Source organism: Brachyhypopomus gauderio, chromosome 2, assembly GCF_052324685.1.
Source record: "Brachyhypopomus gauderio isolate BG-103 chromosome 2, BGAUD_0.2, whole genome shotgun sequence".
Taxonomy (NCBI): domain Eukaryota; kingdom Metazoa; phylum Chordata; class Actinopteri; order Gymnotiformes; family Hypopomidae; genus Brachyhypopomus; species Brachyhypopomus gauderio.
The window spans coordinates 49,212,321-49,228,299 of NC_135212.1; the positions used below are offsets into that span (position 1 = coordinate 49,212,321).

General features: G+C 43.1%; 1 protein-coding gene across 1 annotated transcript in view; it reads right to left on the reverse strand.

Annotated features, from left to right (window-relative positions):
• The window catches only part of LOC143508614 (sodium/myo-inositol cotransporter 2-like), a 44,794-nt gene that overhangs the window by 22,061 nt on the left and 6,754 nt on the right, over window positions 1-15,979 (reverse strand). The window contains exons 2-7 of the mRNA XM_076997257.1: window positions 15,810-15,851; window positions 15,382-15,635; window positions 14,931-15,263; window positions 14,040-14,194; window positions 2,017-2,292; window positions 923-1,008 (exon numbers count right to left, since the gene is read on the reverse strand). Of these exons, the coding sequence (XP_076853372.1) occupies window positions 923-1,008; window positions 2,017-2,292; window positions 14,040-14,194; window positions 14,931-15,263; window positions 15,382-15,635; window positions 15,810-15,851 (1,146 nt within the window). The remainder of the gene's footprint in view (window positions 1-922; window positions 1,009-2,016; window positions 2,293-14,039; window positions 14,195-14,930; window positions 15,264-15,381; window positions 15,636-15,809; window positions 15,852-15,979) is intronic.

Here is a 15,979-nt window from a genome sequence, read left to right on the forward strand (position 1 = left end):
CACACACACACACACACACACACACACACACTCATAACCCCTACACACTTACTCTCCAGCCCACTCACACCACCCCCTAAACATTCGTGCTCTACACATTTTCAACACGTCAGCCAAAGACTCGAACTGAAATATTATCTACAGAAAGATCATACCTATATCTACTTATATCCATATCACATCACAAACATTTGTAATGTCTTTTTTACATATAATTTTATTATTACAAAATATTAGAACGTATGAACGAACATTCTAATCTTGTGCTGAATCAAAAGCCTTTCATGCCAGTGATGGTAAAGATGCTACCAGCATGTATATTTCTGTAGGATTTAGTTTTTCATTGGTGACAGACACATGGTCCCCTAGCACTGTTAGTACCATTGTTATAAATATTTGATGTCATATCCATAGGCATTGTTCCAAAAATAACAATCCTTGCCTGCTCAACAGGAAATGTTTTCAGACAATCTCCTATACTTACCCTGACAAATCTCTGTGGGATAAAAACTTAAAAGACACGTGGAACCTCATGACTTATAAAGCTTTAAAAAGGATATTGGAGTGCAAGATTTGTCCTAGAATTACTCATAAATTGACTCATATCACAGCAGTGCACCGTCTCCTCCTACACTATGCAACCTGCTAACAAGTCAGGATTCTATATGATTCTGTTTCAGACTAGACCGTTTTTGTGTGATTTGTGTTTGTGGGTTTCGTGGCTTTTACTTCAGGAGTTGATGACATGACAGAGGAAGAGATACAGCCCTGTTCTCAGCCTCACAAAATGGTGGCCCAACTAAACAAAAAATACGACTAAACTGTGAGTGGGAGCAGGAGATGGATGAGTTATTAAGCAACGTACGATGCATTGAGAAACATTGAGAAATCACTGAACAACTATGGAGAATTCTGACCACACCTGGGATGACGGAGTCGATCCAAACAGGAGCATGGCCACGCAACGTGAAGCCAAAACTCTGGTTCCCTTTGTACACCCGCACTGTCCTGTAGGGGCCAGACACAATAAACAGATGGAGAGAAAGAGAAGCCTCCAGTTACTACCTCAGGATATATTAGACAATTAGTTAGCATATATTTGCACATATATGCACATACACACACATATACACTGTAGATAGATAGATTCTCAGTGTTTTGCACTAACAGAGCATCTGCTAAATGCTGCACATGTACATATAAATGTAGGAAATTCATATTTATGGCATCTAGCATATACTGGTGTCCAGAATGACTTACCACAGGGCTTCAGCTGTTTACTGATAAAATAATCCTCAACTTGCATAACTAGATTGGGTCCTAAACTACCCAACTAGAAATCTAGATTGAGACATACAACATTCCATTTTACAGAACAGATAAAAATATGGAAATCCAAGCAAGATGTAAGTATTAATACCAGTGGTCTGAGTCATATAAGGGACGTTTGCAAAGTTACACACTTTTCCCTCCAATGTAGGCTTAACACTTCACAAACTAAAACGAAATGAAAACTTTCTTGACAGCTTGCATTCTGATTTTAGAGTAAACTTATGCAGAACTGGCTGATGCCTGGCTGATGCCTGGCTGAACTGGCTGATATTAACACTGCAATACTGATCATTTTCTGCTGTGTACCCTAAGTGACAAGGATCTTGGAACTGCTTGTCATACATTGGAATTATCAAGCAGGCTTTGTCACACAGTCCTACACTCATAGCGGGCAAAAAAAATGTGTCACACCATCCTGACTACCAAACCTGAGACATTCTATGAACAGCATATCAGACTCACACTAAAATAACACGTGAAACTAGCAGAAGTCCTAGCAGCAAGATGAGCGGATAATTCTACTAAAAGAAGAATCTCTCTGCAGGATGCATAATTCATCACTTACACTTACAAATTATATTCACTTACAATCATTTGTATTAAACAGCCACAATGTAACACCTCCCACCCCCTCCAACACACACACACACACACACACACACACACACACACACACACACTGGCCTGCGGTTGGTGATGGCGGCGGTGTGTCCGGCGATGAGCGAGGTGGTCTTGCGGAGGCCGCGGGCGGGCAGCATGGCGCCTGCATCCTCGTTGGCGGTGCGGGGCACGGAGCTGGCGCGCGTGGAGACCAGCAGTCGCTCGGGGTGGTCCTCGCTACGGCTGCGACGCAGACCGCTGTTGCGGTGCTCGCTGAAGCTACGTCCCCTCAAACGGCTCACCAGGCTCTGTGAGACCACCTCGTCGAAACGCTGCCGGTGCTTCTTGGGGATGAAGATCCTGATGAACATGACGGAGAACAAGGGAGAGGGTCAGGGGGCCAGAGAGGCAGGGGGTCAGGGGTCAGGGGCCCAAAGGTGCGTCTGGGCCACGCAGTGGAGGAAGATGAAGGCTGAGCACCATGGGAAAGAGAACAGGTGGAGACAGGGGGAGCAGTCGAGTACGAGGGTGTTGGACTTACGAGATCACACGTTCACACGCTCTGTGTGGAAGAGGGAGGAGGAGTGTGGAGGAAGAGTGCTAGAATTAAACAATCTGTTTCTCTGGACAGTCTATAAAAACAGCCTTTAGGCTCTGATGATCAACAAAAACGGGTATTTTCAAAAATGGCTGTTAAAAATAGTATTCTTAATCCAGAGGGTTGCGGTCAGTTGCTTGCTAAGATATGGCGAGAGAAAAAGACAGACAGAGAGAGAAACATACAGGGCTTTATTGCACAACAGCACTTGTAGATGAGTTTTCGAGCTCCTGTGATCAGTGTTGGTTTGCACCCTGATCACAGCTCCGAGATGCTCTGTCCCCACAAGGTCCACTACACCGTGCTCACACTTGCAAAATGAGCTTAAACAACTCAAAGATCAACAGGAGTTAAAACTCTTCTCATTCACACCCTGGTCACTACATTCCACGTGTAACGCCCAAGTTTCCACTGCATATGTTTTCCAAAGTCCCAATGAGCATACACATTAATGAGCTATGCTGTGAGACTTTGGCCGAGAATAAGTGAAGCACACCATACCTCTCCTTTCCCTACACCCTCTCTCTGTGTGCCTCTTACACTGACCTCAGGACAGCTGTGAGGACGGGGAGACCGATATCCGGTTGCTTTGAGACTACAATGGCCTGCAGCTCCATAGAAGCAGAACATAAAATGGGAATCAAATAGACAGAAATCCTATTGTGGTACTTGAGCTGTAAGGCAGAGTTCATTTGGGCTAGAGATCTGAACCAATCTCTTTTACCAAGTTTTAAACCAATCTCTGCTTTAAAAGTACAAATCAAGTAGGCTACATCAAGTATCATTAGCAAAAGCAAAAGTTAGACCAACGATACACTGATTCTACTTATGCCCAAGTTTATGTTAGCATGTTCAAGATGTCAGCTTACATTTAAGAGAAACGTACTGCGTGTGCTGTATCTTTTGGTTCATTCATATAGAAATCACCAAAATATTTAGGATCTCCATTTCAGCATCTAAAAATAATTGGACCAATCAATTGTAATGAACCTTGTTGAAAATCCTCTGCAGTCAAGGTTTCAGAATGTTTCATGCCTCTGACCCTTAGACTTCACTGTGATCCACAGACTCCAACAGATTCATCTTTATTATTTTATTTACTGTACTTTTTACATTCTATGTTATTTTATTATATATTTTTCTTTATATATGTGATTAATTTCTTAAATCTATTGTTTTACATTTTTCTGTGTTTTCTTTTCATTTGTAAAGCACTTTGAATGACCATTGTGTATGAAAGGTGCTATATAAATAAACTTGCCTTGCCTTGCCTTGTCTCTGACCCAAAGACTCCAATGGACGCATCCTGTCTATGACCCATGGGCTCTGTTCGAAATAGCCTACTACATACTGGATACTGCATACTGGACTCAGTATATACTGGATACTGCACACTGGTCCTCGCAGTAGTAGGCAGTACAGTTTCCTCAACAGGAACAACAAACAACAAAAGCAAAGCACACTATGAGGTCACGTGAACGTAGCGTTGCATGATGGGATGCAGTACACCACGAAGATAGCTCTGTTCGCATACTGGAATATTTTGCGGAAGTAGTAGGTTGTCCGGGTATGTTTCGCGTACTGGAAAAATTTGTTTTGGTCACATACTGCATACTGCTTGGGGCTCGATCAGTACGCCAGTAGTATGTAGTAGGCCATTTCGAACAGAGCCATGGACATCAGATGCTGCTGTCTTCTCTGTTGATGCTCTGCCAGGCTTGAGATGAAGCCATGATCAGTACTTGGACCAGATCACTTTTTGGACCTGATCTCCTCACCCCTTCCCCTTAAGCAGTAAGTTTCAGGAAAGGTAATTTTCTTGCTGCAAGATGCAGCGCCATCTAGAGTTTCCTTGAGTTACTTAGTTGGATCTGATTAGTGTTTCTGTACGCTACTAGCACTAGCACTGTCATATCACCAGTGGTGGACAGTAGCCTAACTAAGTAAATGTAATTCGTTACTGTACTTAAGTAACATTTCCATGTATCTGTACTTTACTCAAGTACTTTTATTTGGTAAGACTTTATACTTTTACTTCACTACATTTCAAAGCGAAAATTTTTACTTTTCACTTCGTTACATTTACAGAAACATCTCGTTCCTTTTTCATTTTTAAATCAACGCTTAATAAAATACCGACAGGTCAAAGTGTACCGTGTCACAGACTATAACCAATCAGCGCTCAGTTAGAGATTAAGAGTTGTACGCTAATTGGCTGAGGATCTGACATGGCTGCAACAGATGTCTTCCCCCAACACCCCTGACCTTATTTAGCCCAACTGTTTGAATTCCTCGAAAAGAAAAATGATTCGTGTTCCTCCTCTGCATTCCGAAGAACACATCGCTGTCATCATTTATGAACTCGCCGTCAAACTTGAAAAAACACATCGAAGTAAGTTCACCATTAGATTAGTAGGTTTATATACCCCGGTTAATTATATCACATTGAAGTACACTACTTTTAACAGATGTTTTTATCCAAAGCAGTGTTCTAGTACCCGAATTGCAATCTGTGGAGATGCTAAGCGCCAGTTTAACACAGGAGACTCCCACATCAAACGTTAAAGCCGGGGACACATACACGCGAATTTGGCCAAGCGAAGCGAACTTCGCAATTCATTCCTACGAGGGAGGCGAAGGCAAACAAATATTTGCGAAGCAAAATTATTAAAATTATTATTAAAATTATTATTATCAGGGTTGGGGGGCGGGGCGGCGGCATGTGTGTAAAATGTTGGCGGGGGTGGCGGCGAGTGTAAATTGCTGGACACAAATTAAGTATTATATCGCGATCGATCGATCGCCAGTGGTTGGCGCCAGAGCGAACTAGTAACTCATTGAATCATAGATGTAGATCGGAGATAAATAAGCTAGATTTTTTTCAGTGTGAGAAATCGGATGTATGTCGTGTGAGCGAATGAAGACGGTCTCTGGTAAAGACAGTCAATGCGTGTGTCTCACGTTCATTGCGTGAGAGTTGGAAACCCTGATTATTATTATTATATAAATTATTCGGCCAAGTTTAATATTATGAGTTCAGTTGGTTGGGCTGCACACAGTTCTAGCTCTAGGTGATTATTATTATATTATTAATTATTCGGCCAAGTTTAATATTATGAGTTCAGTTGGTAGGGCTGCACACAGTTCTAGTACTAGGTGATTATTATTATATTAATAATTATTAATTATTTGGCCAAGTTTAATATTATGAGTTCAGTTGGTTGGGCTGCACACAGTTCTAGTTCTATGTGCTAGAGCTTCTAGCTTCCCTGTCCTGCCATGTGGTGGACAACGTAGAACCTCAGAAAAAGTCCCCCAAGCTGGACTGAAGTGGCCGGTTCGAAATTATTGTTCTGTTTGGTGGTGAATTATGTTTTCATATTAAACGGTTTGTCCACTTGTCTACTTTTCTAGTGTGAATTATTAATATGGATAAAGTTTGGAAATGAATGTTGTGAGGATAATATAGGCTAGTTTTGTGTATTTTGTGTTTGCTAGGCAAATGTAAGGCACTGTTTCCTGTTCACCTGTTGATCGAGTAGGCCTAGGGGTTTTGATGTGACGCTAAGAAAAAAAGGTTTTTACTTTTACTTTTAATACTTAAGTATTTTTGAAGGCAGATACTTTTGTACTTCTACTCAAGTAAAAAATTGAGGTGAATACTTTTACTTTTACTTGAGTAATATTCAATGCAAGGTAACTGTACTTTTACTCAAGTACATAATTGCTGTACTTCGTCCACCACTGCATATCACCAGTAGTCAGGTCTGCGGCCAGCTTTAGTAAAACTTTTTGAATGTTTTAAACAATTTTGATTTTGACCTGGCAATTATTAACTGCCACTTCTTATTCTAGTGTTTCTCATTCAAATCCACGGAATTGCAAAATTATGGACTCACAAGCCATGTTTGAGTTGAGTGTAGAATTTTTTTTTCACACAAAAAAATTTTGGTGTTAAACTGGTCCTTTGAAGTTACATAGTTTGATTTGATGCCAAATTAAAAGTAAAAAAAGACGACAAACTGCCATAAGAACAAAGTACGCATGTCTGTGCTGATCCTAAACTCAAGATGGTTTCATACGTGATGGGAATCCGCTGTATATGTTGCTGCTGTGCCGCGGTCATGTGTGCCAAGTGAACGAGTTCAGGTTTGCGTCATGCAAGTACATTACGTCACTCTGTGCAGAATGTGATGGAACTTTCGCTTTATTACCGTCGGGCACGAGCCACAGAAACGTCGGGCAGGATCGCGATATAACGCGTCTTTTATTATGGCGGAAAGCTGACAGTCTCCGTCTGCCTGTCGGGAGACCGTAACCCACACCCCATATTTTTCTCTCTTTCAACTCGGATTATCGTCAAATACCGTATTCACTCGTTAACGATGGTCACGTGCCGCTTTGGGTCAGAAAGGCCAGCCGAATATGGAACAGCTCGAGTCACGCGCAGGACAAGATCTCAAACGGTCCAGCTGGTCGCGTCAGGTGTCGTCTCCATGGAAACAGCGATAAATTCAGTGGAAATTGGGGTTACAGTTATTTCATACAAATGGCTACAGTTTTATTATTAATATTTATTGTTCACTCTGCAAAAACAGGAAACCATTTAATCCATTGTTCACTGCAGTAGCGCAAAAAAAAAAGTTTAATCCAGTGATAATACAATACTGTATAATCCAATACTGATTAGGCAAACGCAGATGTTCTGATAGCCACCCCAAGCCCATGACAATTGTTTCTGTGCCAAAGAATGCAACCCCCAAATGCATTGTAAAGTACCTGAGATAAACCTTGTTTCATAAAAAACAAAACACCTGCTTAGTCAAAGAGTAAACTAAAGCATTTACAGCAAGCGCTTCCCCCGTTCTGAACGGCCCCTGTTATGTGCACTTTCCCCGTTCTGGACCCTCTAATGTGGGTCCTCGTTTTCACACCTCTCGCCACTCTGCATTACAACTGCACTACAGGGCAGACGGTGCTGACCTGGCCTGCTTCCGGCGCTCATCAGCTGGGCCAGAACTGTCAGCTGCACACGAGCGGGGCCTGACAGCCCAATCCACTCCCAATCTGCTGGAGGCCAACGCGGCACAAACACGTCGAAACCCCGTAACGTGTGAGTAAGCGAACAACGTATGGACCAGGTTAGGCATCGCACAATACAAACATCACTCACCCATGAACGTAATCACAAAGACATGGACATTTCTACTACAGTGGGTTACTTAGATATTTGGTCTCACCTGTAAAAAATACCAGCAAGGACATGTTTAGCGTTTGTAACATATCTTGAAACTTTCCCACAGCCCCCAACTCTTTACTGCACAAACTGCATCTCTTTTTCTGCATTCGCTGCATTAAAACGTCCCCATATGCTCTGGAGTATAGTCAAGTATAGTCAAGCAGAGTATTCTTGTTTTACTTGTATTTAGACTGGGATGACCTCAATTAGAAAGAGGTCGTGAGAAGACTAAAATTAACCGAAGGGTTTGGAGAACAAGGACACGCTACTCAAAGGAGTGAAGATGACAACTAAGACGAACAGCTTCTGGAAGCAGAACCTTCTTAATCACTTAAAGGTGTGGAGTAGCGGCTAACTGTGCTTTCAGCTAACGTATCTTTAACCACAGAAACACAAGAGTCTCATTGCTACCCCTATAATGTAAGAGAATAAAAAAAAATACAGCGTTTCAAACAAAAACAACAAATCTATTATACGGGAAAGTGTATAGACTAGAAATAAGAAATAAGCCTTTGGCTAACTCCTCTTTGAACAAATTCTGCTTGACCACATATTAGCTAACACTACACATCTGTAACGCGGACCCGGGCACACTCTACATGCCCAAAAACTGCAGAAGATTTTCCTTTAAGACAAGGAAACAAAAGCAGGAAAGTAACATGCAAAACTAATTACAACAGAGTTCTCTTACCGAAAGTGCTTGGTGAAACTCCTGTCTCTCCCCATTGTCTTTCAGATCAATTAGTACCAGCACTGAAGGACAACAGTATTCAGTCAACACGAGTAGATCTCCATAAATGATCAATTACGGAGAAATGAAAACATCACAAGAAGATGCCAGATGCAGAAGATCTCTAACGTCCAAGCGTGCCTGTCTCATCGCAGGCTTGCAAACCAGCCCCATGCTGAACACCATCAGCTGGAAAGTTCTTGAAGCTTCAACGTCAGGATCAGGTCATGTCAACTTTGACCTATATTTAGGCTCACTTGTCCATCTCACTCTGAATGGCGTGCCTTTGGGGGGAGGGGGGTTTGTAGCTCCTCGCACGGATCTCCAGCCCGAAGCTCGGATCGGCTCCCACCCACCGAGGAGCGGCAGTGAGGTGCGCTCACGACTGCCTCCAAGGCGGAGAGAGAGAACAGGAAGGAGGAGAGCGATGCAGACGAGGAGGGAGAGAGGAGCGTGAGGAGCAAGGGAACTCCCTCTGGAATTTCGTAGCAGGTCAGCACATGGGAGATCCAACAATCGAGGGGGAGAAAAAGATCTTGGCGAGATAGAATGATGGACAGCTGTCATGGAAAATCCTCCCGCTCAGTTCACACAGCAGATGTCCTGGTTGAGTCCTCGAGGTGTCAGGCAGCGAGAGGGTGCTGGCCACCACTCCACCATCTCTTCCCAGCTCTCAGGCCAAACAAGAACTACATCCATGCTTCACCATCGGCTCGCAAGCTTCCGTGAAAAAGGACAGGTGAAATCTCCATCCCGCAATCTAGATCCCCCAAGTGAAACTAGATAACTTCGGCTTCTGTAAGTTGTAATGGGGATTTTGCACAAACTTTGAGCACGTCATGGACCTAAAAAGCATTTATTAAAAAAAAGTAGGCTGCTTAAAAATAGAGAGGAGAGCAGCCGGAGGGAGAGCTGAGCAGATTTGTAGGGACAGAATAGAGCACAGCTGGTCAACTTTAAGAGAACGAGAGGACAGAACAATGGAGTCCTGATCATTGTCCCAGATGGACGCTCTAGCCATTGTGCCATAAAGATATCCAGCTCCTTCCACTCAGTGCATGACCACGCTCCATGGGTCCTGGAGACGTTCCACATGTATTCTAACTAGAAACAGGCATTCGTAAAATTTTGCCTATTCTCTGCTACCCTGTTGACAGAGTACCTTGACAGTAATATATTCTCAACAAGACCAATTCAGCAGAACGTTGTGACATTACTCGCAAAGCTATTCTTAAGAGAGAGAGAGAGAGAGAGAGAGAGAGAGAGAGAGAGAAAGCACACTGTATTGCATAGAAGCACTGAAAAGAAAGCAATGTCATAATTAGATAAAAATACAAGCGTCCACAGTGACAGGTGTATTAAATAAACACTCATGCCTCATGAAAGCAGAGCGCGGGTCAGTTACATAAGATGTGAGCTGAAGCACGACGAGGGGGTTAAAAATGGGAAACTTGATGAGAAACACAAATCTGGGTATTTGGAGCACGCTGCTCTACTTCCTAGCTTACTTCCTCTGAAGGTACGCGAGTGTTTCGGGAGCTTCATAAGGTGATCCATTTCTAAAAAAGTTTCTAAACAAACCATCACACGGACATTACCTTCATATCACCCCAACCTTTCCTGGGTGCATAACTTAAAACTTAATGAGGGAGATGTTTCATTAATAACACGAAACGTCAAATTTGTCTCCAACTGCCATAGGCTAACATTCACACAACCGCAATAGGAAGACAATGGCAGTATCTGCAGCAGTAAGTCACCTCAAATTCCCCTGAGACTGAGCCTAATCAGCTACACAGATGAGTGAAAGCTACGTTCAGCTGGGGAGGAGTGAGGTACTCCTATAGTAGAGCATTTACAGAGATCAGCCAGAAGGGGGCACTTTAGAAACTATTCAATGTCTTTCTGAGTGCACACAACTCACGGCACAGGAACAGGTGTGTCATGGGATGGGAGAAGGGTGGAGAGATTTAACCAATAGGGGATCCAACCCTGACCACAGAGGATCAGCCTTGCAAATGAAGAGCAACTATCAACTACATAAGCAACTATATAAGAAGAGTACTGATTTTGGTGAATAACAGAATCAATAGAAATATATAGAAAAAATTATATTTCTACTTCAGAGAATTTTGAAAAACTTGGAATTTTGGAAGGAATTCTGGAAGAAAGGAAGAAATTCGAGGTAAAGCTGTAACCAGGATGGAAGTTACTAAGCTGAAGTCAATTCTAACCGCTTCATTAAAATGAAGAAATTCAGCAGAGTCTGAAGATGGAAGGAAAATACTTGTAACACATGCACGCAAATTTAAATCAGATGCAAACAATGACAACTGCAAACCATCAGCTCCATCCTGTGCAGAATTAACACTGAAATAATGTGGTTGCTCATTACTGGTAATTATTTCTAAAAGCACTCATTAGAACATCTTGTTCCACAGCGTGCTGAACGGATAGATTGTGTGACAAGAGCACAGTCTCTAATGAAAATATTTGTATTCTTTAAAGAAGGTTTGATGTGATTAGGTCTGTGTTTAAATAAGGCTCCATACTTCACATAACAGCAATCTTGCTCTGCCACAGAACCTTCTTCTCTCTGCTTGCTTGGAGTGGCTTATTCAACCAGCCAGATGGTCCAAATTCTTCAAATGTGATTAAAGAATGTGGAATAGACTCCAATGCATCTGGTCAGTCATGAACAATTTGCATTGTCCCACCTACAATATTCCTTATAGGTGATCAGCTCCACACCACGAGTGCTGTCAGGTGGATGTGAGTGTGTGTGTGTGTGTGTGTCCAACAACTCTCAAGACATTAATTGTGTAAAAACTACATGTACACTCACATCAGTTCAGCGCCCATGACCACACCACCATCGTATCAACATCACTACTGTGTTACTAACATCATATCACCCAATATTATCAGCAGAGGTCCTGTGGTTAAAAATGCACCATTGACAACCAGTAGAGAGGGGCAGAAATATTGCACATAGCAACAACTATTAAATGCATTCATAAGACAACTGTGCATTAGAAAGTGACCAGTGAGTGCAGATGACAGTTAGGCATAATAAAACGGAAAATGAATGTTTATTCCAGCAACCACATCTAACTGGTCACTAAATTATCTTTAAATGTATTAAATATATAATACATTTAAATACATCCCTGTCTCTACTGTGTGTGTCTAACAAGAAATGTCATACCATACGCTGGAGTTCTGAAATCTTTTCTAATATCCTCAGCACCAGTACCAGGGACAGCCTTCATCTGGACACTTTATTTATTTACATGGATAACATGAACATTTCACAGCATTCAGCCTAATTTTGACCAATTACATATGTCCACACATTCTACAGATGGTGTACCTCAAGACGGAGGTGTTCTAAGACTAGGGAGACAAAGGAAACTACACAAAATCAAAAAGGCAAAACTCACGGCTTCAGTCCTGCACCACGGAATGTAAAGGTCTCTCCACTCTTAACTGTCATCAGCAAGATCCCATTAGCACACCACACTAACCAGTCACTACACTCCAGCAGCGGAGAGCAGGACACGACCCCGGGAGCCTGTGGTATCACTCACCTACAGCATCTCATCACTCTGAGGGCAGTCTACCGTAATCCCAGATCGCTCACGAGGGACTGTGTGGCTTCCTGAAGTGCAGCACGAAAGCTAAGTGTGGCCACCGAGCAAACGGGCTGGGAAACTGAACGCTGCCAGGAGCAACATTTGGAAGCAGGGGGAAAATTTGCCAAGAGGAGCTTAGATGAGGATAAAGAGAAGGGAGGGGAATCTGTGATTTTTATGATGTGATAAAGTCTGAGCGCGAGTGTGTGTGTGTGTGTGTGTGTGTGTATTTGTGTGAAAGTGAGGGGGGCAGGAGCAGGAGGAGGGGAAGGAAAGAGGGAGAGACAGATGAGGAACAGAAAGTGAGAAGAGGAAGAGATGAAGAGGGATTAAGATTAAGAAAGAGAGAAAGGGGGGCTGAGGCAGTGGAGGGGGTGTAAGGTGCTGTACGTATCACTGCTGGAGAGCCCTGGGTGGACAGGCATGGAAACTGTGACCCTGGGCAAAAAGGCTTGCACTGGAGTTCTGAACTAGTGCTGAGGATGAAGAAATGTGATCTTGTCAAGGGCTTTCATTTTCTTTGTAAATGAATTCTGCATTATGGATATTCAAGCACTTTGGAAACACACCTCTCCTATTCTGTTGCTGTCAGTGTGTGTCTGACAGCTTGTGAATAAGGACTGATGAAAGATAACTTATCAAACTATGGTTGTTTTTTGCTTCGCTTTATTTGTGTGTATGTGTGTGTGTGTGTGTGTGTGTTACTGCACTAACACAATCAATCAGTGAAAATAAAGAGATATGCATTTGTCTCCACAAAATTCCATCAGAAGGCTTGGTGGCTCCACTATTTGTCAGATAGAGTCACATTAGCCTATGACAAATCACTTAGCAAAGGCTTGCTGTGTAGCCACTAGAAGAACATGGCATATTCATTAATATGATGAAAACAACTTTTGACTGTGGAGAGACTGAAGTCATATTATTCAGTAAACAATTACTCCAGCCAGCACCATCACTATTACTCTAGAACTCCAGTGTATTCATAGCTTGTATTATGTAAAATGTAACACACTTTATACTGTTGTGGGCTTGACTATGAAAGCAGTAAATATAGTAAAGTGGTGTAGAACACATATTTCGCTACATTTAGCTAATAATGCAAGTGAGTACTTGATCAGATGAGAGGAGACAGTGAGCATCACCGTCAACAAACCCAAAGTGTTTCCACATCCTTCTGCTGAAGCAAACAAAACTGAATTATCTCAGACACTCAGTCTGAATTGTAGATGAACAGCCTAGCAGCACAGAACATCTCATCCAGCCTTTCTGCAGACGCTGCTGTTGGACCTGACACAGCACCTAATGCTTTAAAACACTTATAGACTGGCCTAATTACAAGGCTGTTGTCAGCTTCTGTCATCGCATATCAGGCAACTTGAAAAACATCCTTTTTTTTGTCTTGCCATCTCTCTGGGTTCTATATTTTTAGGTTATGTTTTATTTTATTGTAACTGGAGACAGGTGGTGTGTTTATATTCTGTTACACTTAGTGGCATTAAAAGTGTATTTTCTGACAGAAAAAAAGAGAGAGACAGGGAGAACTTTATTCTCACAGTGGAACGAGCTGGATGTTTGATAACCTTCACACATCTCTGTCAGAACTAGCGAAAGAGAAGGAGGGATGGAGATTGTTTGGCTTCTCCTTCTTCCATGTTTTCTTTCACACGAGTTTACAGAACACTGTAAAACTTGGTACCCATGATCTCATCCACACAAACAGAAGAAAACCTCATTAGTCACCGTTATCAACTCATTTACATGAAGGCTGTAGTGGTCTGGTTTTCAGTTTGATCTGATATTATTATGAGGACCCAGCTAGCATGTAAGGGACTGGCTGGTTGATCTGATCTTATTATATTATCATTTTGTTGAACAAAAACACACCACTAATCCCATTGGTACCTGATGCTGTCAATCAGTTGCTGATGCTCCTCATTGATCAGTATCTCAGGAAGGGTGGACGCCAGGCCTTCCACGTCCCTCTCTGACGCGTACTGCTTCAGCAGGTCAAACAGCCTCTCCTTCACTACTGGCTCCTCCCCCAAGATCTCCTCCACCTGAAAAGTGAAAACACAATGGAAAATTATATCAGTGTCATCACGCATTACTGTAGGATTCATAAGAAAAATAATGCCTGCTTTTAGGAGAATGTATGTGTGTGTGTGTGTGTGTGTGTGTGGAGGGAAGGAGGTTATTCGTTCAGTACAAATTCAACTCCTCGACACTTATCTACTTGATTTACTACTAGTACTCGATCTACTTGACTCGGCTCGAAACTCCACGCTTAAAGTCTCATGGAAGACAAAGCTCCAGACTATTCTCCGTCCTGGCTCCAAGATGGTGGAATGATCTTCCATTAGCTGCTAGGATTGCAGAGTCTATTGCTATCTTCAAGCGTAGACTGAAGACCCACCTGTTTGTTGAGTTCTTACCAGAGCACTAACTCAGCTGATACCACTTGCCGTTGTTCTTTAAATTGTATGTCTGTCTATGGTTATTTGTGCTTCTTGGCAAACGTCTAACTTGCAAAACACTAGGTAATGACATTGACTCCTGTAGTTTAGTAGTAGTCTGACTCAATGGTGTCTTGAATTCTGGCCTATCTGTACTATTTCCTAGGATGTATTCTGTGATCGGATGCAAAGCACTTTGTAAGTCGCTCTGGATAAGCGCGTCTGCTAAATGCCATAAATGTAAATGTAAAATTTATGAGTTATGTGCAGGCCCAGATTTGTCCAAACCCAGAGAGCAGGGGTTCACCAGCACCAGCGTGGCCAGACTGCTGCCACCCACCTTCTTATTGAACTCCAGTGCTTTGTGCTTGCGGTCCTGGCGCACCAGGTCTCCGCTCTGGTACGTCTCCTTCATGCTGCTACTGATGCGTTTCTGCCAGCGGTTCATCCTCAGCACGCCCAGACGCAGCGTCCGCCCCTGCGAGGCCTTGATCATGGCCGCCGCCGTCTCGTGCTGCTTCACCGGGATCCCGTTGACCTCCAGCACGTAGTCGCCTGCCCGGAGACCGCTGCGGCCCGCGGGCGAGTTGTGCAGGCAGTCCTCCACCAGCAGGGGGGAATCCCCCACGATAGTGAAGCCGAAGCGGCCGTCGGGCCCCGGGGCGATGTCCATCTGTGGGGGTGGAGCACAGCTTGAGAACGGAGCACGCATGCATGAAGCAGCGTATGTCATCTGAAACCACAGCACTTAAAAATACACTACGAACGTCGAATTAGGCAAAGATGGAGACCTGTTCGATGCGGGACACTACCCCAATACTGGGTGGTACAGTCTTGAGGGTCTTGGCCAAGGCGACGAGAGCTTTGGTGCTGAGGGAGGAGACGTTCTGCCCATCGATCTCCAACACCTGGTCACCAGGCTGCAGGCCGGCCATGTAGGCGCTGCTGCCCTCCACCACAGACAGGATGTAACTGGGCCCATCGCCTCCCAGTTTGAAGCCAAAGTCTTCAGGCCAGCCCTGGTTAGTCATTGGCAGGGACAGCTCTGAAAGTGGTCAAGAAGGGAGATTGCAAGCATGCAACATTTTAGATAGTGATTGGTGATATTACAAGAGACTCTTTCATGAGGACACTGATCTGATATTATGTGTTGCTCAAAGTTTGAAACAGCAGATGTGTGTGTACACATTATTATTTATAGAAGACCAGTTTCACATACCAATATTTAAGGGGAAGTCCCTGAGTACTTGAGGATTTGGGTCTATGACGTGAGAGAAAAAAAAAACAAGATATTGAGCTTATAATAAACAAAGTAGCTTATATATAATAGGGGTGTCACAATTTCGATATTAAATCGAAATCGATCGAAATTGTGTCACGATCTCGAGC